Source organism: Microtus pennsylvanicus, chromosome 6 (assembly GCF_037038515.1).
Source record: "Microtus pennsylvanicus isolate mMicPen1 chromosome 6, mMicPen1.hap1, whole genome shotgun sequence".
In the NCBI taxonomy this organism is placed as follows: domain Eukaryota; kingdom Metazoa; phylum Chordata; class Mammalia; order Rodentia; family Cricetidae; genus Microtus; species Microtus pennsylvanicus.
In genome coordinates, this window is record NC_134584.1 from 72,456,665 (window position 1) to 72,482,541 (window position 25,877).

General features: G+C 44.2%; 1 protein-coding gene and 1 non-coding gene across 2 annotated transcripts in view; one reads left to right on the forward strand and one right to left on the reverse strand.

Moving 5' to 3' along the window:
- Window positions 1-25,877, forward strand: part of Rhobtb3 (Rho related BTB domain containing 3) — a 63,136-nt gene that overhangs the window by 23,481 nt on the left and 13,778 nt on the right. Inside the window, exons 7-10 of the mRNA XM_075976439.1 lie at window positions 4,675-4,787; window positions 11,124-11,244; window positions 19,285-19,458; window positions 23,387-23,553. Coding sequence (XP_075832554.1) covers window positions 4,675-4,787; window positions 11,124-11,244; window positions 19,285-19,458; window positions 23,387-23,553 — 575 coding nt within the window. The remainder of the gene's footprint in view (window positions 1-4,674; window positions 4,788-11,123; window positions 11,245-19,284; window positions 19,459-23,386; window positions 23,554-25,877) is intronic.
- On the reverse strand, window positions 2,413-2,548 carry LOC142853207 (small nucleolar RNA SNORA71). Its single transcript, XR_012911128.1, has one exon. It is a non-coding gene; the product is annotated as a small nucleolar RNA SNORA71 (small nucleolar RNA).

Below are 25,877 nucleotides of genomic sequence, written 5' to 3' on the forward strand. Positions count from 1 at the left end.
GAGCTACAGAGAAACACACGCATGCACACACACACACACACACACACACACACACACATATATGTACACAAAGTGAAACAAAAAATCTTAAAGCTACATGTATCATAGGATCTTCAATAAGGCCTAGAAGATCTGAGACATTTTCAAGTCTCTGCACAGAGCGCAGGTTTCCAGACCCACTGCATATTGGTTTCTTCACAGTCCACAGGTCACAGCATTTGTCAGGGACATTGGAGGACAGCCGTGGTTTGTGTATGGCAATGGGGCTGCTAAGCAAGGGCAGAACTCCATGGTACAGCTTGCATAAACAGGGGCTCAAAAGCTACAATAAACCTGTATTCTGCCCTTTAAAAATTAGTCAAGCAGACCACAAAGGTTCTTTCTAAATGATGCCAGACTTGCTTTTTGCCTCTGGGAATTGGGCTATGTAGATGTTTTGGCTTGGTGTTAGAAGTCACTATATCAAAGTCCGGTTAGCATTTTATACTCACATATGAGCCTTCAGTTTGTTTTCCTCTTAAAATGTTTTGAATAACTTCTTAGATACAGTCCAGGTGTATGTTAACCTTCCGATGCATAAGAAGTGTTAACGTTTGGTAAGTAATGCCTGCGGACCAGGGCTGACAGCAGAATGAGAGCCGCAGTTTCTGTGTTCGGGGAGTTACCCTGAAGCAGCATACGCTTGTAGCATTCTTACAATACTTGATAGCTTGACTTGAAAATTCCTAAGTCACGTGATCTCGAATGGTTAGAAATTGAAATATTTGTAAGAGACTCGAGAATGCAGCTTTGAGGTGGACCTAAGGTGACCTAGAATTCCGCATGCAGGTGAGCAGGTGGGCTAGCCTTCGGGTTCACTTTGCCTGGGGTTCTCTCCAATACTCGCAATTTTGCGCATGCTCTTTCCTGTGCAACAGAAAACAGCGTAGGGTACCTGAATGCGCTGTGCTCTTCAACAGACTACGTAAACTGCTGAGGGACTTGAGAAATTATCCTTGGGAAACCGCAGTGAACAGTGCAAGATGAGGAGCTGCTACAGGTCCAGCCTCATGGCACCGTGCCTATTGTTGGCAATGCTGAATCCCTGGATCCCGAAAACATTGTTCAGGGGTGGATCTCATCTTAAACATCGTCACCGCGGAAAGGAAGGCCTAGTCTCAGGATGGCTGTTTTATTGGCAGTTAGGGTGTCAAAGATAAGGTGATTAGTATTTCTAGCTACGAAAGCAGCCTGCTCGCTTTTGTGCCTTTAGGAATTTGTCTTGGTTTCTGGCTCTCGCCTAGTCTGTTTTCGACCAGCGGAGCGGCCCCTCGGGTTTGCCCGTTATTCAGATTACTCGATGCTTGCTTGCTTTCAGGTAGTTCTGTGAATGGAGGTAGTGTGTAGATGTTCTTTGGTTAACATCATTTTACTATTATTAGCTAGATGTAAGGTTTACTCCACAATATTGAAAGTTAGTACCGATATTGTAACTGTGTTCTCCTTCAGTATAGATGAGGGTAGACAAAGAAAGCTATGCCTGCTGTAGGCTGTGTGCCACTATCTGGATGTTGATAATGTTTGGGATTTTAATTTTTTATTTTTTAGTATTTTTTATTGATATTTATTGAGCTCTACATTTTTCTCTGCTCCCCTCCCTGCCTCTCCCCTACCCCCCACTTCAGTCCTCCCTCAAGGTCCCCATGCTCCCAATTTACTCAGGAGATCTTGTCTTTTTATACTTTCTACTTCCCATGTACATTAGATCTATGTAAGTCTCTCTTAGTGTCCTCATTGTTGTCTAAGTTCTCTGGGATTGTGGTTTGTAGGCTGGCTGGAATTTTTAAAGTAAGAATGCACTCAACAGTAGCACTCAGAGTACAGTAGAGCTCTGGGGGCTTTGAAAGACGCCAGTGTCTGGAACCCTAGCTCCAGAAAGTCTAACAAACTCTTCTTATTCAGGACAGTATGATGCCCAGCTAGGATGGAGGTGCAGTCTGGGCTCCATTGGTTTCTAAGGCATTTGATAGTCCTGGCATTTTTGTTTCTTCTTTTATATATGAGAATTATTGCTCAGGGGTTAGGGAGGTGGCAGAAAAGTTAGCTACAGATTCAGTGGGAAAACCTCTTCTCTCTGTAGTCAGTCCAGGCGATTAGCGGGTGGGCATGGGCCTAGCGTATAGCCCTCTGAGGCATTGGTGTCAGGATCACCCATGCCTGAGCTAGTTACTAAGCAGAGTGATCAGCTATCTCGTGATGCTCTGAGCCTGCTGCAGCCCCAGCTTTGCTCTGTGTAGTGTCTTGCTGTGCGGTCTCTAGCAACACAAACACCTCTGTCTACAAGTCCCAGAGGACACTGCCCAGCACTGGCAGAGGACACTCAGAGCCTGGTGTCAGCAGCCAAGAGACTAAGAGGCTGTGAGAAGAAAACTGTGTTCAGAAGCACCAAGATTTAGCAAGGACAGGAAAGAATGAACCTTCCAAATACAGGGGAAACCTTTTTGGCATCCTCTCCCTGTGGTATCAATGACTAGGGATACGCACCACACAATCACCTTTGAATACAGGGGTCCTGACATTTTTATACAGATCTTTTGTCTTATGTGTGCATGGGAGGTTTTTTGGAAAGATGATCCAAAGAATTTGTAAGACGGTTCGAAGACTATGTGTGACCAGTAAAAATCACCGATATAAAAAGGGAGAGATGAAAGGATGAAAATGTAAAATGCCCCCGAACTGGAGTGAGAGAGAGAAGAGGCGAGAGCGCTCAGGAATGCTGACACGCCTGGACAGGAGAGACGGCTTGGTGGTGAAGGGCACTTGCAGAAGACCTAGGTTCCATTCCCAGGACCCACGTGATGGCTAGCAATGGACTAACTACAGTTCTAGGGGATCTAACACCCTCATTTTGTTTCTTCAAGCACTGCACACATGTAATTCACTTACAAACATGTAGCCAAATATTCATACACATAAAAATAAACCAATCTTTTTTTTAAAAAAAAATTAAGAAACAAGTTCCAGGGACCCTGAGATTCAGGGTTTGAGAGCCTATAGGTCAGGATCTTCGAGTCAGTTTTGGTTCTCACTGGCAGAAGTTGACTGATCTCATTGGATTAAAATGTGAGTTATATGCCTTGCTCAGTCCTCAGTCTCAATCATGAGGGCATCTGCAGAGTGATGGAGATAGGCAGGAATGCACCAGGGCAAGATTAGGAGCAGATGCCAAAGGGTCCTGATCACCCCCCAGACAGGCGGGATGACTTCCTTGCAGTCACCCAAGTGTTAATGGCAGATAAAGCTGAAAGGGGGACCTCCTTACCTGCCTGTCCGTGGTATATTGTTTTAATTTGGTTTTTAGGAGTTTGACCTCCTGTAAGTCATGGAAGGGTGAGGGTGATGGAGTGAATTAGAATGGCCTCCATAGGCTCATATATTTGAATGCATAGTCACCAGGGAGTGGACATGTTTGAAAGGATTAGAAGGATTAGGAGGTGTGGCCTTGTTGAAGGAAGTGTGTCAGTGGGCATGGGATTTGGAGTTTCCAAAGCCACACCAGGCCCAGGCTTCTCTTTCTTTGCCTGCCTGACTGCAGGTCAGGATGTAGTTCTCAGCTCTTTGTCCAGCACCATGCATACTGCCATGTTGCCCACCACGATGATAAGGAACTAAGCCTCTGAAACTGTAGGTAAACCCCTAGTTAAACACTTTCTTTTGTAAGTGTTGCCTTGGTCTTCACAGCAGTAGAACAGTAACTAAGACTCCTTGGAACATCATGAGCAGAAATAATAATTTTTAAATTTTAGCTTGAATAATAGGATGATCCCAAGGATCAAAGGTCTTTGGAAGCAGGGAGGTTGGGCAGGAAAGTGCTTAGGCCAAGGAGAGGGCATTTTGGTTAAAGATAATCTTTTGGAGAAAAGGCGGTGGGCAGGAGTGAGGGGCAGAAGAGCAGCTTTGCAGGTGACCAGGATGGAGGCGATGCTCAGAAAAGGTCTGCTGCCGCTATGGGCTCTGGGGATGAGTGTGTCAGAAAACCCCCTCACTGCCTTTCTCAGGTTAGTTTTGGAGAGTTCCAGGGTAGACGTATCACCTGAGCCTCAGAGTGAATGTGTGTCTGCAGGGCAGCTTTCCAGACCAGGGGAGGCCTTCACTCTCCATTAGTGGTGAAGGCATTCAGTGTGGGAACAGCCATACTGACCGTCTTCCTGAAAGCAGATCACTTTTCACGGAAACTCATCCTGGCCGGTGCTGCCAGCTGAACACCTGCTGCAGAACTTGTGGCTGTCAAGGAGGAAGCCTGTTCCGAGCAGTGGCTCTCAACCTTCCTAATGCGTGGCCTTCAGTACAGTTCCTCATGTTGTGGTGACCCCCCAACCATTAAAATTATTTTCGTTGTTATTTCCTAACTGTAATTTTACTCCTGTTATAAATCATTATGTAAATATCTGTGTTTTCTGATTGTCTTGGACGACCCCTGTGAAAGGGTTGTTGGACCCCAAAGGGGTCATGACCCACAGGTTGAGAACCATTGGATTAGAGGAAGTCAAACTAACTTGTTAAATACACACTTCAATCATAAAAAGATATGTTTGCTCCAGAGAAACTAAATACAGAAGAAGGAAGCGTTTGTAATCTAGAAGCTTTTCATACCTCCTACTCACATAGGACTTCCTGACATGTGGTTCCTTCCAGGTGCTTTTCAGTGGGAAGAGCTGGAAGAAGACATCAGGAGGAAGCTGAACGACTCAGGGGATGTTTCCGATGTAATCGAGAAAGTGAAATGCCTTTTAAAAACACCAGGAAAGGTAAATCACTTTGACTCTGAATTATAACAGATTCATTTTGATACTATAACAGTGAGTCATTAGCAAAGTTAAATAATTCATAAATAGAAATGCTTTTTTCGTGTATATGTTTCTATTTAAATGTTTTAAACAGAAATGTATGTATTTCTTACTAAGATTTTACTTTACGTAAGGATTAAATTAGGCGTGACTCATGCCTTTGAAATGTTCACTTGTGAATTCTGCTTTCACAGCAGCCCACTGGGGCCCTGGGAACACATAGCCCATGTTGGGAATGAGAACTGCTAGCCTCCTGCAGCTGCAGCTGCCTCCAGGAGGTACCCATCCTCACACCATGTGATTTTCCAGGAGTCTTGGGGAGTAGGGCTGTTCCCGTAAACTTTTAAAGAGTTCTGAGCGATATATTTAACCAAATGGGCAGTTGAGGAGTCTCTTGAGTGCATGTTCAAAATTACAAACTGGGTTCAAGGTTATAAAAATACTGAAGTTGTAAGACAATAAAACTGCAGTGATTTAGATTATACAGAGTCTGTAAAAGTTTTAAAAGTAGATTTGTAAAACTTTAAGACAACTGTGTTGCACAGTCTAGCCAGTGTATTCTTTCAGAGTCTGTGATAAGCCAACTGGCTGCAGTAGATAAAATAAGGTTCAGCTAAGCACAATGCTTAGCAAAATATAAGGCAAATATTCCTTTATTTAACAGATAACTGAACATTAATAACATTTAAAGTCAATAGTTGAAAAGTATTAACTGTATTAGTTTTCATTTCTTCTCATGTTTAAAAGTTGTGTACACAGTTGTGTGTGCCCAGGAGCACACGTGGAGCTGAGAGGACAGTCTGTAGGAGTGGGTTCTTCCTTCTACTGTGTGGGCTCCAGGGTTATACAGACAGAAGGTGACTTTGCTCACTGAGCCATTTCTCTGCCCCTCCCCACACTTTCTGGGTTTTTGTTGTTGTTGTTGCAGTGACTCATTATATAGTCAGGCCAGCTTCAAACTCTTTGTAGCCCTGACTGGCTTCAAGCTCTCTGTGTAGCCCAGACTAGCTTCAGACTGGTTGCTTTCTACTTTAGCTTCCCTGGTGCTGGGATTACATCTGTACAACCACACCTGGCTTGTACTAGCTTTTCAGGAAGGTTCTTAATTTTCCTTGGTTGAGAAAAGAAATTAACAGAGAAACACAGAATTAAGGGGTGTGGTAACTCAGTGCAGCAGGTAATCCCTGGCTGAGCAGCCTTACAGGAATCAGAATAGCTCTCTTTCAACCTAACTCGGCTGAACAGTCCTGTAAAAAAGGATGCACAAATGCCTGGATTCTCTTTACGCAGAACATCTGATGAGTTGATGAACCGGGGGAATGTCTCTCTCTCCATCTCTCTCACACACATACTTCATACATAGTGAATATCTCTATAAGATCCGTGATGCGCAGGTTTAGAACCCTTATCTACATGGAATGTTCAGAGTCTTGCTGGTGTTCGAACCCATCTTTTCCTTGGGTCTGATCTGGCACTTGGCCCTTTGTGGTACCGAGAGTAATATCAACTCGGACCAGTGATGAGAAGGCTGGACTATTTAATTCCATGACCCTGAACTGATTTCCCTGCACAGGTGGGAGGCTGCTCCCACGCTAAATACTTTCTGTCTCTCAAGTGTGTCATAGGAATGTAACACTGTGTTGGCAGATGGGAGTGTCGATTTAAATTGTGAGTATGCCACGAATTGTTACTGCAGTTTTGAGCAGTTAGCCTTTTCTTTCAGACTGCACATAAAACAAGATATACCCCAAGGCCCTGCTAGCTCTCTACTTCCACGCTGGGTTTTGGCGGCCACTCTCTACACGTGCCAGTCACTTGCATGCTAAACACCAGCTCCTCTGTAGTAATATGAGCGGCGGCGGGGTTGCGTCCCCAAACACCCCAGCCACCTGCCCTGCCCGGCTAGCTTATGGCCCGAAATAATTACACGGACACTGTATTCTTTTAAACACTGCTCTGGCCCATTTCTAATCATCTGTGTAGCGCCCCTAGGTGCGCTTACCGGGAAGATTCTAGCCTAAGTCCATCCTGGGTCGGAGCTGGGGCATGGTGTGCGTCTTCCCTGGAGCAGGTAGCATGGCGTCTCTCCTGCGTCTGCTCCTCAGAGGAGAGCTGCGGAGTCTGACCTCACTTCCTCTTCCTCCCGGCATTCTGTTCTGTTTACTCCACCCACCTAAGGGTGGGCCTATCCAATGGGCCTAGCAGTTTCTTTATTGCTTAACCAAGGAAATCAACAGATTGATATATGACACTCCCCCATCACTTCCCCTTTTTCTGTTTAAACAAAAAAGAAAGCCTTTAACTTTAACATAGTAAAATTACATATAACAAAACAGTTATCAAGTAAAAGTTACATCAGAAACATTTATACATATAACAAAATTGACCTTAAATTCCATACCAATGCAAATTATTCATACCTATATCATTTCCCCCTTTAAATGTAAAAGAACATTTATAAACAATAATTTGGGAACATGGGCGCAGTTTTTTCTCTCCAAACTGCTTCCTGCTGAATGGGGGCGTCGTTAATTAGGTCTTTCATGGTATAACCTGTGTGCTAGTTTCATCTCAGTTGGCAGTTGAGCAAAGCAATTTTCTGAAGATGTTCACAGCAACCCTTCAGGAGGACGTGGTCCATCATACCAAATCGGAATAGAAGAAATCCATAGAGTCTCATCCTCTGTGAAAACAAAAGAAGAATCTCTTTTCCAAAGCATCATATCCTTAGATCCAAATTCTGAAATCATACCCTTATATCCATTCTGGTTTAGCTTGGCAGCCCATGTAATGAAATGTCTCTCTGTACTTAGCTCCTTCACAGTCAAATATTTTAAAGAAAACACAATAATACAAAGAATCCAGACTCTCTGTGAATTTTTCATCTTTACGCGGCTTATTTTTACTCTATCACTTTACTTTATTCTGTCTCTTTAAAGACTTTACCATTTTTTTTTTAACCATTAACTTTATTCTCTATATTCTTTTTCTTCTCTCTCCCAAGCCTACGTACATTCATCCAACAGTGTGATTCATTCAGTGGTCTGAATCTGTCCTATTGTGAATCTGCAATTTTTTACTATCTAGGAGCACTTTTGATTTGCACCTTTAAATCACTAGGCGCTTAAGAATCTAAGCTGTGACATTCCTAGGTTAACTTTTTGCTTTTTGAGCGTATATCTGTAGACCAGGCTGTCTTTGAACTCTCGGAGATCCGCCTGTCTCTGCCTCCCAGGCATTGGGATTAAAGGTGTTTGCTACTACACCTTGAACTCACAGAGATCTGTTCGTCTCTGCCTTCTAGGCACTGGGATTAAAGGCATGTGCTACCACACCTTGAAGTCACAGAGGTCTATCTCCCTCTGCCTCCCAAGTGTTGGGATTAAGGGTGTGTACTAAGACACACAACAACTCTCTTCCTTTTTTTGTTTTTTGCTTTAAGAACTTTAACTTTCAGCTTGCATATATTTTTAACACACTTTAAACCATTCAGAAATTTTCTTTGTCTTTGAATCTCTCTTTACTGTATATCTCTCTTTTTCTGACCACAAGAGCCTTTAAATTACTGAGCAATATCAGTAGGACTAAAGGCGTGGCTTTGCCGGCTGGATCCAGCCCATTCCTTAGCTTTCCAGCCTCATGGCTGATGTACAGGCTGCAGCCATGTTTATAGCATTTCAAGGTCCCTGCCAGCCAGCGAACTACAACAGACAACACTCAAGTCCTCTCTCTGTAGCCGGCCCTCCTGCCTCAAACAGTCAGAGTTTGCCCTGGCAGGATGGCCCAGAAAGCCGGCATTTTTAAACGGCACAGCTTTTTTCCTGCTACGGCTGTAAACCGAAAAGCATGTGTTCAGCTTTTCATCAACACTGTTTAAGTGTTTCGTGGCAAGACCTCTTAATGAGCTGCAGGCTTTGCAGCTAAAGCTGAGTCAGGAAGCCTCTCTTATATGAGAGCACTTGCTTGCCTCTAGCAAGCAGAGCAGACCCAAGAAATTGCCATAAGAAACATGCTTTACTCTATTCTTTTCCAAGCTTTCTCAGGCTTTCTGTGGACTCAGTTAGCCACACGTCTGGGCGTCATTTGTAGTAATAGGGGCGGCGGCGGGGTTGCGTCCCCAAACACCCCAGCCACCTGCCCTGCCCGGCTAGCTTATGGCCCGAAATAATTACACGGACACTGTATTCTTTTAAACACTGCTCTGGCCCATTTCTAATCATCTGTGTAGCGCCCCTAGGTGCGCTTACCGGGAAGATTCTAGCCTAAGTCCATCCTGGGTCGGAGCTGGGGCATGGTGTGCGTCTTCCCTGGAGCAGGTAGCATGGCGTCTCTCCTGCGTCTGCTCCTCAGAGGAGAGCTGCGGAGTCTGACCTCACTTCCTCTTCCTCCCGGCATTCTGTTCTGTTTACTCCACCCACCTAAGGGTGGGCCTATCCAATGGGCCTAGCAGTTTCTTTATTGCTTAACCAAGGAAATCAACAGATTGATATATGACACTCCCCCATCACTCCTCCAGTGGGTGTTGCGGCGCAGTGCTGAGATCTTCAACTGGAGGAGCAGGTCCTTTGTTGCTTTCTGCCCTTCTGTCTTGCTTCTGGATTTCATGCTGAACTGGGTTTTCTTTTTCCTTGTTGATGTGGGAAGGTCATCTGTCTAACTATTGCTTTCATTGGTTAATTAATAAAGAAACTGCTTGGCCTGATAGGTCAGAACATAGGTGGGTGGAGTAGATAGAACAGAATGCTGGGAAGAAGGGAAGTGGGGGCAGATGTGATGGAGCCAGCGGCCAGGTCAGACATGCTGAATCTTTTCCGGTAAGCCACCACCTTGTGGTGCTACACAGATTATTAGAAATGGGTTAGTCAAGATACGAGAGTTAGCCAAGAAGAGGCTAGAGCTAATGGGCCAAGCAGTGTTTAAAAGAATACAGTTTCCGTGTAATTATTTTGGGTAAAGCTAGTCATGCGGGAGCTGGGAGGGACAAAAAGCAGGCCTGCCCGCAGCTCCTTCTACACCTTGTCAAGAGGATTGTATCATTTTCCTCCTTCACAAAATTTTGGAAACTTACCTCCAAAGTAGATTAGCCCAAGGTAGACAATTAGGTATCACTTATTCTTCTTGCTGGAGTGGGCTTTGTGACTTCTGAAGAATAAAGGCTCCTCATTTCCCTAGCTGGTCAGAAATACAACCAGGAAACTGATGGAGTCACCAAGAGTAAGTAAACAGCCAGGCGGTGGTGGTGCACACCTTTAATCTTAGTACTCTGGGAGGCAGAGGCAGGCGGATCTCTAAGTTTGAGGCCAGCCTGGTCTGCAAAGCTAGTTCTAGTTCCAAGACAGAATCACACAAAGAAACTGTCTTTAAAAAAAAGTAAAAATAATTTCAAATAGAGCCATAACTAAATCATTCCAACTGAGGGATTGTGGCCATACAATTTAAGATTGTAGCCTAATTTGGGCAGCTCTACTTGAAAATGCTGTTAAGATTTGTTTCATTTCATTGTAAAGGAAAGTTAGAGAAAATACAAAAGAAAAGGATGGAGGCGAGGAAAGAGGGGCCGTGGGCCTGTCGGATAGTGACCACCAGGGGTTGTCTGGAGAGACCTCAGCAAATTAACCCAGTGCTGAAGCTGAGGTGGGCGGAGGCACTGTGGGAGCTGGGCTAGCAGGTGTGCTGGGACAGGTCATGTGATGTGGGCGGAGTCCCAGGGACTGTCTTTAGGTTCCAGTTGCCTCTGCTAACACACACACACACACACACACACACGCACGCATGCACATGCAAACACACACGCAAACACACCAGCAACAACAATAAAAACAAACAAAAGATAGTTATCATTAGAAAATTGTATTCAAATCTAAATTCACCACTCTGAGATTTTTTTAAATGTTCTTTCTTTAGGAGAAAACAATGACCTGCTAGGCCATAAGAGAACTTATGTGATAAAGAAATAAAGATTTATTCGTGTTGTATTAGTGGCTCTCAGGGAGTCAGGATCCCTGGCCACCACCTAGTCAGTTGCTGTGCTGTGTGCTCAGTGACCTGCTGCTGGCCTGCTGCTGCTCACCTGCCAGCCAGCAGACATAGTGCTTGAGGGGAGCACCCTTCACAGATGTGGTTGGAGGTGCCATCGTGAAGCAGGCAGCAGACATAGTGCTTGAGGGGAGCACCCTTCACAGATGTGGTTGGAGGTGCCATCGTGAGAAGGCAGCTGAGATTTCTTACCTGCAGTTTTCCATGTGTGCTATCAAATCATACTAAACAGCTTCCTACATGTCTGTTTTATCCTCATAGATCAATTGCCTGAGGAATTGCAAGACCTACCAAGCCAGAAAGCCTCTGTGGTTCTATAATACATCGCTCAAGTTTTTCCTCAATAAACCAATGCTTGCTGATGTTGTCTTCGAAATACAAGGTGTGGCTCAGCTCATACAGAGTGCATTTTATGGTTTTGATTTTTTTCTTGTTCCCCTCGCATTCTCGTTCAGCTTTCTATACTTGAGATGGAGGAATTAGTGCTTTCTGTTGCAGGACATGAAGTGATGTGAACATGAAGTAATACCGTCTTAGTTTTAAGAAAGTCATTTTATATTTGGTTTTTCCCTCCATATACTTCATCTACTTTTCAGGATCTGCAGGGCATGGAATGATGTTTAGTGTGTCATTTTTCATTTTAATTTGTATATTTCTTTATGATCCTGTTTTCTGATTCATCTGAAGCCATCTATCATAAAAGCACATTATCTCTTGCTTTGTTTATTCAGTTTTTAAAAAAATTGTCTGACCTACATCAGGCACCCACAGTTATTGCTGAGTGTGTCTCGAAATACTGTGAGGATTCTTATCACCAGAGCACCTGGATTACACTTCTCTCTATGGGGAAGTAATGCTACGCATCTTTAATAAAGAGCTATCCTGGAAGCCCAGGGCAGATTACTTGCATGTATAATTCTGTCACTTTAATAGATTAAATGCAAATTCTTAAAGATGAGTTGTCAGATACCTTCAATTATGCAAGGATAAGAGGAGTTGTTTGCAAATACGTGGCAGCTAGCATAGCCTTTATTTTTTAATCTTTCCCCAGAAAGAATCTCCTTACTTTTAATTTTGGTCGTATGTCAATAAAACTAGTGAATTGAATTTTTTTCCCAAAGTTTTATTGGCAGCACCAAATGCAGTGTGAGTCTGGGACTCTGAAAGTGGGAGAGTTAGGGTGACCTTGAGATACATTTAAAACTTACTGGTGAGGGAGGGAGCCACTCAACAGCCATAGGCTCATCTGCAATGCTCTCATCAGGTTAGAAGACCTGCAGCTGACTAACCAGACCCTGGTGGTGGTACGCTCACATTGTTTGCCAACATGAAGAGTCCCAGGTGTCTCTCTGTAGGTGGGAAAAGGCTTCTTAGAGGAGCAGCCAGTGGGAATCACAGAATTTACTCCTAGGGGAATGCTGTTGATGAAGGCATTTGTGGGGAGTGCCTGGGTGTTCTAGACACCAGAGAAACACCAGGATAGCTGGCTAAGAAGCTTCACATTCCAAATGATAGCACGATGTCCACTGCTAAGAAAAACTTTAGCCTATAAATTAAAAAGTATCCCTACCTTTACCAAGTCCTTCTGTGAAAGCGAGAATAACAGTGTCTGTGTTCTGGAGGAGGGTAACCGATGCTCTTGCACACGTGACCTCTAATTGGTGGCCGAGGTCTGACCTTGAGCCACATCTGTGATGTACAGTTGATGAATTTTATGCTGAGCAGACTCTGAAAGATGAACTTCCAGAAGTCCTGGGGTCACACGACAACGTGGGGTAGGCTTTTTGTTAGGGGTTAAACGTGTTGTGGGATTATCTGACGTGTGTGTGGTAAACATACAAGCATTGTTCCTGCATCTGGGCTGAGGGATGTTCTGAAATGCCTTTCAAGACCCGTGTGGTAAGAAGGTTGCACATTGTGGGTCTCCAGGACGCTGCTCGCCTGCAGTCCAGGGGCCAGGGTGAGTCCACTTCTTGCCACCTGCACAGTGATGTCACACACAATACAGTTAGCCTGGCATGCTTTTGTTGTATGTACGTATGTAGTGTATATGTATTTATGACAGGGTCTCACTTTGTAGCTCTGGCTCTTTTGGAACTCTCACACTATAGATCAAACTGGCCTTGAACGTACAGAGATCTGCCTGCTTCTACCTCCCACATGCTAGAATTAAAGGCGCGCACCACCACACCTGGCCATGAAATTCATTTCTTAAGGTATGGTCAGATTCTAGTCATTTTTGGCTGTTCCCCTTTTTTCCCCTTAAATAGCCTACATCTCTTTAGTTGAAGTTTCGCTGAACTCTAGGCCTGTAGAAGCTAGAAGAGCATCAGACCCCATGGGACTAGAATGACAGCCATTTGTGACGTGTGGGTGCTGGGAACCAGAGCTCTGGCCAGTGAGCCATCTGTCTCTCCAGCTCCATTCCCGCCTTGCTCTTTCGCTGCACTGGAACAGCTCCCATGTTTGCATAGCAGACATTATTGCTACTTACTGTTAGCATAGGAGGAATTGGCCCCACGTTTTATGTTATGTCAGTGTAACCTGCTGTGCAGGGCTTTGAAGGAAAATAGAGATTCCCCGTTTAATCCCTTGCTTTTCTTCTGCTGTGTCCCTTCCCGACCCTCTCCGCCAGCCCCTGGCCGCTCACCCACGTGTGCGAGGGCTCTGGCTGTGTCACATCTGATGATGTGCATATCTGTACACAACTTCAGGCCACTCCCCTTTTTGAAAGTTACATTTATTTCTTATTAATTAATTAACTAACTACTTTGGGGTGTGTGGTGTGCATGCCCTGGCAGTCATGTGGAGGTCAGAAGACAACGTGTGGGAATTGCCTCTTTCCTCCTGCTCTATGGGCTCCACGGAATGAGCGCAGGTTGTTAGGGTTGATGGCAAACCCTCTCCCCACTGACCCATCTCATAATCCTCACTTTGGTTTTTGCTTGTTTGTTTTATTTTGTTTTTTATTTTCAGTATAGAATTTAATTTGTATATTTTGATTGGTTGTGTTTGTGTACTACTCTTTATCCGCTGGAGACGTTCCCTTGATGAGGAACTACACGTATCTGTAGGTATAATGATAAATGTTTATAGATTATTGTTAGGGATTGTGCTGCTTTAGTAAATTAGTGGTTGTAGATTTTCCTCCAGTCCTGAGTGGTTAGCTAGGTTTCCAGTACCAGGCATGGTTTCTTTCTTGTTGGTCAGGTTTTAAATCCAATTAGAGAATTGTTTTCTCGAGGTATACACCCACTACTGCACTATTAGGGTCACTGTGTCGTGCTGGTCATTGCCGTGGCTCATAGGCCTCATAGCTGGGTGAGACTCTTGGCTGCCTCCCTCCCTCGGAAGCTTGCATGATGCAATAGTAGGCTGTGTGTTTTCGGAGGCTGTGTAGGCTGTGTGTCCTGGCCAACAGCTCAGAAGAGGGCTTCTCATGTCTGGCATTGGGGTTTGTTAGATGATCTTTGGTTCTTGGGGGGAGCACCCTCAGACAGATGAGAAAAGTTTATGAAGACTATATATGTACATTTATACACAGAATCGCATGTATTAGAGGTTTCTTTCTTTCTGTTTTGGTTAAATAACAGTATGATTTCTTATGGCTTCTTCAGAACCTTATTGTAATTTTACCCATCTCCTTCCTGTTTCTGTATTCACCTCCCTCCCATTTCCTAAAGATCCTCCACTTTTCCATTTCCCTCTAACAAGCAGCCCCCCTGTCTTGACAACAATCCAGCTTTATTTTCTTGGTTTCTATAGTAACTACAGGCTATGTGTTCGCATCTGAAGATTCGGAGTTGGAGCCTCCACTGAAAGACAGCATGCGGTGTTTGTCCTTCTCGGTCTGGATTACCTTGCTCAGTATGGTCTTTTCTAGTTCCTTCCATTTACCTGCAGAGTCCATGGCTTCAGCTTTCTCCACAGCTGAGTAGTATCCCATAGTGTAGATGCACCTCATTTTCATTATCCGTTTGTCAGTTGTAGGGTCTTTAGGTTGTTTCTATTTTCTGGCATCTTGCTTTTTTGAGACAAGTTCTTTCACTGGGACCCGGGACTTGCTTAGGGTAGGTCCACTGGGAAATTGTCCCCCAGAGTTCTTTCTGTTGCCACCTCCCCGGCCCTGGTAGGATGGCAGGCTTGTGCTACAAAGTCCACTTGTTTTATTTTGTCTGTAGGGTTTGTGCTCAGGTCTTGAGCTTTCACAAGAAGCACTTTATGAGCAGAAACATCTCTCGGTCCTGTTGAATGGTTCTTGGTTTCATTCGTTCATTTCTTTGTTTAGCGTGTTATTTTGTTTTCATGGAAGTGGCTGTGTGCAGTGTGAATATGTATCCAACTTTGTGGTTAATCACTAATTTAAATGTTTCATACCAAAATGAGGAAGGGAAAACATTCTTATATATAAATTAATTTATATTGAAACTAAGACAGATCCTTTGAGTAATAGCTGGATAACAACTCTCCTTAAATCTTAGGTATAAAACTTTTTATATGTTATAGTGAAATCTTAGTTAAACATGTGACTTTTTTCACTACATATCTTACCTAAAATATTTACAGTGCAAAACATATTCTGAAAAAGTCACATTGAGTGTTGGTGATAGCCAGATGTTACTTCAGCATTTTTAGCACAGATCTAAGAAGTAATGAGAAAGATAATGTAGGGATAAGATTAGTGTTTATTGAGGTATAATAATTTTTCATGCAATACTAGCAGTCAGTCTTTGGTTCCTTCACTCCAGTTGGACATCACCTCTTGACGTTTTCAGATAAAGAATGGGGGGCATTGGAACACTCAGGTCCAGAACCGAAGCGTTGCTGCACTTAGCTGAGGCAGTAGTGAGACACTGAAAGGACATTGCTGGCATTCGTGTCTGGATGGACGCTTTATAGATGTTGCATGTTTCTTTGGGTTTCTGGCCCTTTACAGTTGACCAGAACTACCGGGAGAGAAGATGCAGGTAGAGTTTGAAAAGTGACCTTGGCATTTTAACAGACATTTCAGTTCAAAATGTGAAACACTGCTGTCTTCTGGCCCATAAATGGAGACTCAGATTTCCACGTGACGAGTGGTTACAGGGGTCCAATTATGCCCACAAGGACTAACAGAGACGGAAATGTAAACTCCATTCCTCTCCCGGTGCAGGGCCAGCTGAAACTGGTGGGTTCTAGGAAGATTTCCTGTTGGACCGAAGCTATAGGCCAACAGCCACAATTGCCTGGAGTGAGCGTGGAATGTAAACCCCTGACATGGAGCATTATTTGTGTAATATGAAGTCATATATAAAGATAAAACAGTTCTAAGTTAGTTTTGGAAAACATGCAGGTGTGATGTAGAGAGTTAGGGTTCCTTTACATTTGACTCCATGCAACACTCTTTAACAAAACCACATTCACAGTACGTGTTAAATCTCTCTTGAGATGAACTTGTCTGTTTTCTTTCCCAGAATGAAACAAAGCATCATTCCTAAATGTCACTGTTGAAGTCTGAAATGATACTCAGGGGGAAACAAATACATTTTAATTCAACACTCAATCAAAGAGATTGTTGATTGTAAACCACTTTGGGTGGGTTACTCAGTCTAGGGGTTGTAACCCACCCTGCAGTCAGTTATTCCAGGGTCCCGGAGAGGCACTATCTGGAAGATAATGGGCTAAGAGAGGGGAATGAGGCTAAGCCGGGGTTCCTGTCAAAGTCTCCGTTTATTAGAGATGGGGTACAGCTTATATAGGGTAAGGAGTTTGGCTTGGGATGGGGGCGGGGGCATGGAATCTTGCCACGTCGTTCACGTTGGTCCAGGAGGTTACCTTCGGTCAGGTCACGTAGGCCAGGAAGCCACGAGTTGACACACCTAGTTCTCTAGATAGTTTGGAATGTGGGGCGGGTTCCGCTAACAGATAGCTCTCCATTAACAGCCAATTTGGGTGTGGGGTAGGCTCTGTCAATAGAACGATTCCTAACACAATTAGGGGTGTGGGGTTCTCTGCAGACTCCCCAGGGCGATGGTTCCTGCAATAATCCTAGGAGGAAACGGCTCCTGACAGATCTGCAGACTCCCCAGGGTGATGGTTCCTGTAATGATTTTAGGAGGACACGGCTCCTGACAGTTGATGACCTATGTAAAGTGGGAAAAAGCTGGTTTGTAATTGATTCAGCCTTGATCTTTTTCTTAGAAAAGTTTTCTGAAATTAAAACACAAAATGGATATGTCTTCTATACAATTACACAATTCTTTACCTGCAATCAATTGCCGTTTATTATATAAATGTTGTATTACATTCTTTTAGTGTTTGTATAAATATACTGCTTAAAACTGGTAACTAGGAGCCTGAGGGGTGGCATCAGCAGCAGCACCCGCTGTTCTTCAAGAGGACCCTGCTTGGTCCCCAGCACCAATGAAGACGTTCAGAGGATCTGAAGCTGTCTTCTGTCCTCCACAGGCGCCCACACACACCACAAACTGAATGAAACAAACAACAATGGCAAAAAAAAAAACCCACATCTGTAATTGGGTATCGTGTTACATTTTCACAACACCAAAACAGTTCTCTAAAGGGTTGTGAGATCGTATTCCCTTAGCCGAAAGTCCCGTGGCTTTCCATACTACATTCTTCTCGTCACATAGGGTCGTCATACATTTCCTCCTACGCCACATCTGCACCACACCTGTCTTCTGTACCTGTTGTTCCATACTGGGGAGCAAAGGGAGCAGGTTCCAAGGGCTGCTCAGGCTGAAGCTGGTTACAGTTTCAACATTATCTTGTATCATTATCAACAGAAAGCTCTGTTACAATGTCAAGCCCTGCTTATGAAATCAGTTCCTGCCTACTGCCCACTTGATAGTTTTCACCCTAATTCATCTGCTTAACTCAAATGACAGGCCATCCAATGTGTTTAAGCAATGCTCTCGTTTTCCAAATGATGCTCTGTTTATCTTGAAATAGTTTAAGCCCTAAAATCTGTAGTCAGAGACTGCTTGTTCGTTCCCAGCTGCCCAAACCCGAAATAATCACACAGAAACTGTATTAATTCAAATACTGCTTGGCCTATTAACTTAGGCTTTATATTAACTAACTCTTACATCTTAAATTAACCCATTTTTATTAATCTATGTATCACCACAATGCTGTGGCCTATCGGTAGGCATCTTTCTCCTTCAGCAGCTGGATCACATCTCCCTGACTCTGCCTTCATTTCTCCTCTATCTCTGCTTAAAATTCCCACCTTACTCTATTCTGGACTGTCATAGGCCCAAGCAGCTTCTTTATTAACCAATGGTAATAAAACACATTCACAGCTAACAGAGGGGAATCCCACATTAAAAATCATAAGTCAAATTGCAATGCCAATTTGAATTCCTTCTTAATTGGTCTCTACACATCTATCCAGCATCCCTTAAGTTTGGAAGCTGTTCCTTTTGGTAGATGATCCTGTTACACTGGCTGGGAGGGTTGTGGCAAAGAAGAAAAGGCGGTGGACGGATGGAGTTTGCTGGTAGGAGTAGGATGCTCTCCAGCTGTTTCCATGCTCCTCGTTGAGGTGACTAGGCAAATCACAGTGCCAACCCATGGACTCAACTGGCAGTATCCGTGATTGATATGTGAGTCTGAGGAAATATTGGCTTCGGGAAACATCTGTGAGTTTAGATGGACCTCTTTTCTTCCTAGGACAAGGAGCACTTTGCTTGGATTTAGAGAGGTTGGAGAACCTCACAAACCGTGACTATTCTAGAGAAGAATGTGGCCTTGTGACAGATGGTCCTAAGGTCTAGAAGTGCCCTCCCCCGTGAGTCTTGGACCACTTCTTGTTTACTTCTGCCATTCCCATTTCTCATGTGGGGAAGCCAGACCAAGGCAGTCTGTGAGTTTTGTCACACAGGGCACAGGTGGCGTATTTCAAGCCAACCGGGATGGATAAATGCTTTGTTCTAAAAGCACAAAGTGGACCGGAGAGGCTCAGAGGTTAAGAACACTGGCTGCTCTTCCAGACATCCTGAGTTCAATTCCCTGCTACCCCACGGTGGCTCACAGCCGTCTATAGTGAGATTTGGTGCCCTCTTCTGGCCTGCAGGAATACATGCAGACAGAACACTTTACATAATAAATATTTAAAACACATATACACACACGTATACACATACATGCACACACAAAGCAAAATTTATATTTCAGTTCTTTGGTCTTTAGGAAATCTAAAGTAACAAATGTTTGTCTGATCTGTAAATTATTGGGTTCAAAGGCAAGTTTTGAACTCTGCGTTTCTCAGCCGCTGTGAACCTCTGAGGCAGCGCCCCCTGTCTGCCGGGTGTGATTCTGCACTGCAATTTGGGCTGTCACGGGCAGTGGCACTCCAGCTGGGAAACACTATTAGCTCTGCAGCATTTCCTTGATTTTGTTTTCCTCTCTCACCTTCCAGGAACAGCTGTGCCAGCCCACAGGGCCATCTTGGTGGCGCGGTGTGAGGTGATGGCAGCCATGTTTAATGGTAATTACATGGAAGCCAAGAGTGTCCTGATTCCAGTGTACGGCGTTTCCAAAGAGACTTTCTTGTCGTTTTTAGAATACTTATACACAGACTCTTGTTGCCCAGGTACGCGTGTGTGTTATAAGGTAATATCTCGTGATTCTTCCTTTTCACTCACCTTGGTAGTTCGCTGCCTAGGAAACCTGTTTTGTTTAAGGTCTATTAGTCAGTATCACGGCATTTGCTGAGCAGCTTTGGGGTGATGTAGGGAGAGTGTTGCATTCTAGTTAATTCAAATGAAAGAGCAGGGGTCAGTAGCTCGTGCTAACAGCAGGCTATTGGTTAATCTAGACACTGAGAATCGAGGTGTTTGGGGTACCTAATGGCTGCTCTTAGAGTTTGGGAGCCCTACCTCTTCAACAAGAAAAGGGATAGACAGTAGCTTTCGTGATCCTCACGTCTGGCTGAAATGGTTTTCAGGACTTTTGTTAGTGTGAACTCCTGTGGTCCTCCAGATCTGGGGATGAGGGCTTTTAAAGACTGTGACTGACTTTCAAAACCAGATTCCCCTAAAATTGGTATCTCTAACTTTACTGAAATGTTTAGGATTCTGGCAGACTATAGGATCTGTTTCTAAATTCACTAACCAAAGACTGTCTTTGACCAGCACACATTATAATGTTAGTAGTTAATGAAGTGTGGTACATGTCGAAGTCCTTGGAGGGCTTTCTCCCATTCTGCCACCAGATGGCGGCCTCCTCAAACACAGCAGGAATGAGCGCCACACATGCCCTTGGTCCCAAAAGCTAGCCAGCAGCCAGCCCTATGGAAAGAAAAACAAAACACACCTTTTAGACTATACCTCCCTTTAGACTCGTTGCTTTAATTTTTAGAATTAAAAAATTTCCTATATTTGTTTAAATAGATTTTGAGTCCTATATGAAAGGGTATAGAGTTTCCAAAAGAGAAAATTACTTCTATCATCAAATTGTCTCAGTCTCCAAGTTAGCTGTTTTGGAGTTGTTACTACCAATATTAATAAGGACTGGCTTGTTATTTTTGCTTGGTGAAAATGAAAGCATTGATTCTTATGGGAAATAAATATTATTTTTCTCAGTACTGGGAACTGGATAATTAATAAAAATTTTAACCACTATTTTTCTTAAATGCACCCATCTTTAATCCCAGCACTCGGGAGACAGAGGTGGCTGAATTTCTGAGTTTGAGGCCAAGTTGGTCTACACAATGAATTCAAGATAGTCAGGACTACACAGAGAGACCCTGTTTTAAAAACCTAAATAAATAAATATGCAACTGTACTAATGCATTAGGACAAATCAAGGTGGTATCTCCAAATTGTTTTGGTGATTGCATTATTTAGTAGCATGCTCAAATTTTTTTTAAATCCAGTTTCATTTTTCAATATTTTAGTAAAAGATTTATTCACAGTAAAAGTTATAAATGTACTGTTCTTCTCTTATTTCTGCAGCTGTGATGAAACTACTCTGACGGAAAGTAACTTACGGGAGAAAGCATTTACTTTAGTTAACAATTCTGACTGAAGTCCATTCAGGAAAGTTAAGGCGGCAGGAGGTTGGGGCAGCTAATCATATAACATCCATGATCAGGAGCAGAGAGAAATAGATGTATTCATTCTTTCTACTCAGCTCATTTTCCTACTCTGATGCAGTCCAGGACCGAAGCCTAGGGGACAGTGCTGCCCACAGTGGGCGAGTCTTCCCACCTCCATGAAAACACTCCAGGTTCTTCCCCATAGAGATGCTAACAACACACCAGCCGGATCCAGACACCCCTAGTGGAGACTTCCCACATGATTCTAGATTGTGCCAAATTGGGAACTAAAACTGGGCAAGCACTCTACAACTTACCCGTATGCACAGCCCTAAACCTTAACTGTGACTTCAGTGGTGGACGAGAGCGCAGGTGGGGAGTTGCTGCTACATGGATGTTCTGGAGAATGAATGAATGAATGAATACACTGTAGTGTGGGGTGCTTCATACCACCGAACTGAGTACCTCAGTATTTAAAATGGGGCCAGGTTATCAAACTCTGACAGCTTGAGTTTGATCCCTGGGACCCACATGGGGAAGCAGAGACCTGACCCCTGAAAGCTGTCCTCTGACCTCCACATAGGTGGGCACTGTGGCATGACACCCCTCCCCCATACATGTGAAATAAGTAAATGGCACTAAATTGTTAGTGTTTAAAATGGGACTTAACAGATTGCTCATCAAGTGAAGTGCTTGATGGCAAGTGTGTGTAACTCTCATCTCCAGAACAGAAGGGGGTAGGCATGGGAGCCCTGCTGTAATCCCAGCACTGTGGAAAGTGGAGAGAGGGAATCCCCATAGGAATCCCCGAGAAAACTGGGTAGCAGGCTAAACTGTTAGTGAGCCTGCCTCAATATAGAGTGGCCAGCAATGCAGGAAGACACCTAGCATCAACCATGGTCCTCCACAGACACATACAAATAGATATCAAATGCACACACACAGATAACATATGCATGCACACACACAGATAGCATATACATGACCACACAAAATAACATATGCATGCCCACACACAGATAACATATGCATGCCCACACACAGATAGCATATACATGCCCCCACACAGAAAACATATGCATGCCCACACACAGATAACATATGCATGAACACACAGAGATAGCATATGCATGCACACACAGATAGCATACGCATGCCCACACACAGATAACATATGCATGCCCACACACAAAGATAGCATATGCATGCACACACAGATAGCATATGCATGCCCACACACAGATAATATATGCATGCTCACACACAGATAACATATGCATGCCCCCACACAGAGATAGCATATACATGCCCACACACAGAGATAGCATATACATGACCACACACAGAGGACATATGCATATGCACACACAGAGATAACATGCATGCACACACACATAGCATATGCATACTCACACACAGCATATGCATGCCCATACACAGATGACATATGTTTGCACACACAGATAGCATATGCATGCATACACATACAAACAGATACTGTATGCATGCACATATACAGATACCATAGGCATGTACACACACAGATACCCTATTCTTGTACACACACACATTTAAAATTCTAGGTTTTTTAAAAATTTTGCAATAGTGAAACAAAATTGCAAGACTAGGGACTAAAGCAAAGAAACAAAAGTTAGAAGTGAAGATGTAGCTCAAATGGTAGTGTGCTTACCTAGCATCAGGAAGCCCTGGATTTGATCCACACAATTATGTTGGGCATAATTGTACACACCTGTGATTCCAGCATGCAGGGGGGAGAGGCAGCTAGATCAGAAGCTGAAGGTCATTCTTGACTGTGTAAGGAGTTGTGAGAGCCTAGAGTTGTGATAGAGGTGGATAAAGAGGATACAATGAGATTTAGTGTAACTAATAGAAAAGTTTAGCTCTTAATGCACACACTTGGGATGCAGAGGCAGGCAGATTTCTTGGCACTCAAGGCAAGCCTGGTCTACACAGTGAGTTCCAGCCCAGCCAGAGTTACACAGTAAGATCTTGTCTCAAAAAAGAAAAATTTCATTAGCTAGCTCTATATGTTGGTTAAGGGCAGTTATTGGAATCCTTCTCTAGAGATCTGGGGATGAGATTCTCTTTGGAGTATGAAAACTTAATTATTTACAAAATGTACAAGGACTGTGCTAATGGACTCTTCCTTGAAATCCTAGTCCACACTGAAGGATAACTGTCTGCATGTTTTAGAGCAGGGTGTGTGTGTGTGTGTGTGTGTGTGTGTGTGTGTGTGTGTGTGTGCGCGCGTGTGTGATTGGGGTTTGTTGTTGTTGCTGCTGCTGCTGTAGTTCTTGCTAGGCTGGAACTCACTGTGTAGACCAGACTGACTCCAGCCTCACAGAGCAGCTGCCCAAGCCTCCCAAGTCCAGGTGTGAGCATGGAAGAAAACTGTGCACAGCCATGCTGTCCCTGAAAGCGGTCGTAGTCTAACCATCCCCTGTCTCCTCTTTTCCACCAGCTGGCATTTTCCAGGCCATGTGTCTCCTCATCTGTGCTGAGATGTACCAGGTCTCCAGACTGCAGCACATCTGTGAGCTGTTCATAATCACACAGCTGCAGAGCATGCCCAGCAGGGAGCTGGCGTCCATGAACCTTGATATTGTGGATCTGCTCAAAAAGGCCAAGGTGGTTGGGCCATGTGTGGAGGGTGGGGCGGGGCGTCAGTGAAAGGAGGGCCGAATCATTTAAAATATACATATACTACTTTGTTTTCTGTGTTTTAGCAGCTATGTGAAGACTAGTATGCATTTTAAAGTGTGACGAAAGGAAGCTACAGTTTCTTTGCACCAGTTTTTATGGTGAAGTAATTTGGAAGCATTCATTGGGTTAGAAATTACGTTTATATAAATTTTTTTTTCAATAGTGGTCATAATCCCAGTTACTTGAGAGTGGCTGTGCTTTTTTACATTAAAATTACAGGAAATAGAATTTTCTTCCCCCACAAATCACTTCTTAGCATTACTGGGGAAGGAGAACAGGACGAGGCTGTATATACCGGATGACGTGGTGACTGTAGGAGAATACAGGACGAGGCTGTATATGCCGGATGACGTGGTGACTGTAGGAGAATACAGGACGAGGCTGTATATACCGGATGACGTGGTGACTGTAGGAGAATACAGGACGAGGCTGTATATACCGGATGACGTGGTGACTGTAGGAGAATACAGGACGAGGCTGTATATACCGGATGACGTGGTGACTGTAGGAGAATACAGAACCAGGCTGTATATACCGGATGACGTGGTGACTGTAGGAGAATACAGGACGAGGCTGTATATACCGGATGACGTGGTGACTGTAGGAGAATACAGGACGAGGCTGTATATACCGGATGACGTGGTGACTGTAGGAGAATACAGGACGAGGCTGTATATACCGGATGACGTGGTGACTGTAGGAGAATACAGAACCAGGCTGTATATACCGGATGACGTGGTGACTGTAGGAGAATACAGGACGAGGCTGTATATACCGGATGACGTGGTGACTGTAGGAGAATACAGGACCAGGCTGTATATACCGGATGACGTGGTGACTGTAGGAGAATACAGGACGAGGCTGTATATACCGGATGACGTGGTGACTGTAGGAGAATACAGGACCAGGCTGTATATACCGGATGACGTGGTGACTGTAGGAGAATACAGAACCAGGCTGTATATACCGGATGACGTGGTGACTGTAGGAGAATACAGGACGAGGCTGTATATACCGGATGACGTGGTGACTGTAGGAGAATACAGGACGAGGCTGTATATACCGGATGACGTGGTGACTGTAGGAGAATACAGGACGAGGCTGTATATACCGGATGACGTGGTGACTGTAGGAGAATACAGGACGAGGCTGTATATGCCGGATGACGTGGTGACTGTAGGAGAATACAGGACGAGGCTGTATATACCGGATGACATAGTGACTGTAGGAGAATACAGGACGAGGCTGTATATACCGGATGACGTGGTGACTGTAGGAGAATACAGGACGAGGCTGTATATACCAGATGACGTGGTGACTGTAGGAGAATACAGGACGAGGCTGTATATACCGGATGACGTGGTGACTGTAGGAGAATACAGGACCAGGCTGTATATACCGGATGATGTGGTGACTGGAGCTACTACTTCATCTATTCATTCATCTCATGAGCATGTTTTCACCGCTAGGTCGTATGGTGGCAGCATTGGTTGAGTTGGCTGGCATGTCTTGATGTGTTAGGAATCGAGCGAAATTTAAAGTGTAAGATTGGGAGTCACTGCACTGGCTCCTGGCCCCTTCTATGCCCAGCACCTCTCTGTTCAGAAGTAGATACTACAAATTCTAGAAAACACATTCAATTTGCACAAATCTGTTGTGAGAAGCTGTGGTTAGAAAGACTAGAGAATATGGGGACCGGAGAGGTAGCTCAGCAGTTAGGAGCTTTTGCTGTTCTTGCAGAGGATCTGGGCTCGGTCCCCTGCACCCACAGGATGGCTCACAATCGTCCACAGGCACAAATAAGGTGCACATACATACATGCAGGAAACACTCGTGTATGTGTGTGCGCCCACGTGTGTGTGCATGAGAGAGCACATATATAGGAATTAATTTTTTTAAAAGACTCTAGAATATGGAAGAAGACAGACCAGGTCTGTACATAAAGAAGAACTGTGTGTTGAAATCTGCCCCTCAGACCTTCAGATAAGAGTCTAGTCTAAATCCCAGCATACACTCATTCACTCATGAGAGAAGCTGGCTCTGATGGATCCTCCATCTGAGTTATTGCCCATTTTCCCCAGTGCTGAAACTGCAGGTGGCCTTAGCTTATCATAAATGTGCCCTACCTAAGCTGCACCTTCTAGGTCTTCCCCACAGGTGATCTTTGATCTACCACTCTAGAATGGGATATCCAAAAATCCTGTCTGGCTTCACTGTTCATGCTGAGCTGGAGCCACATGACGGAACAA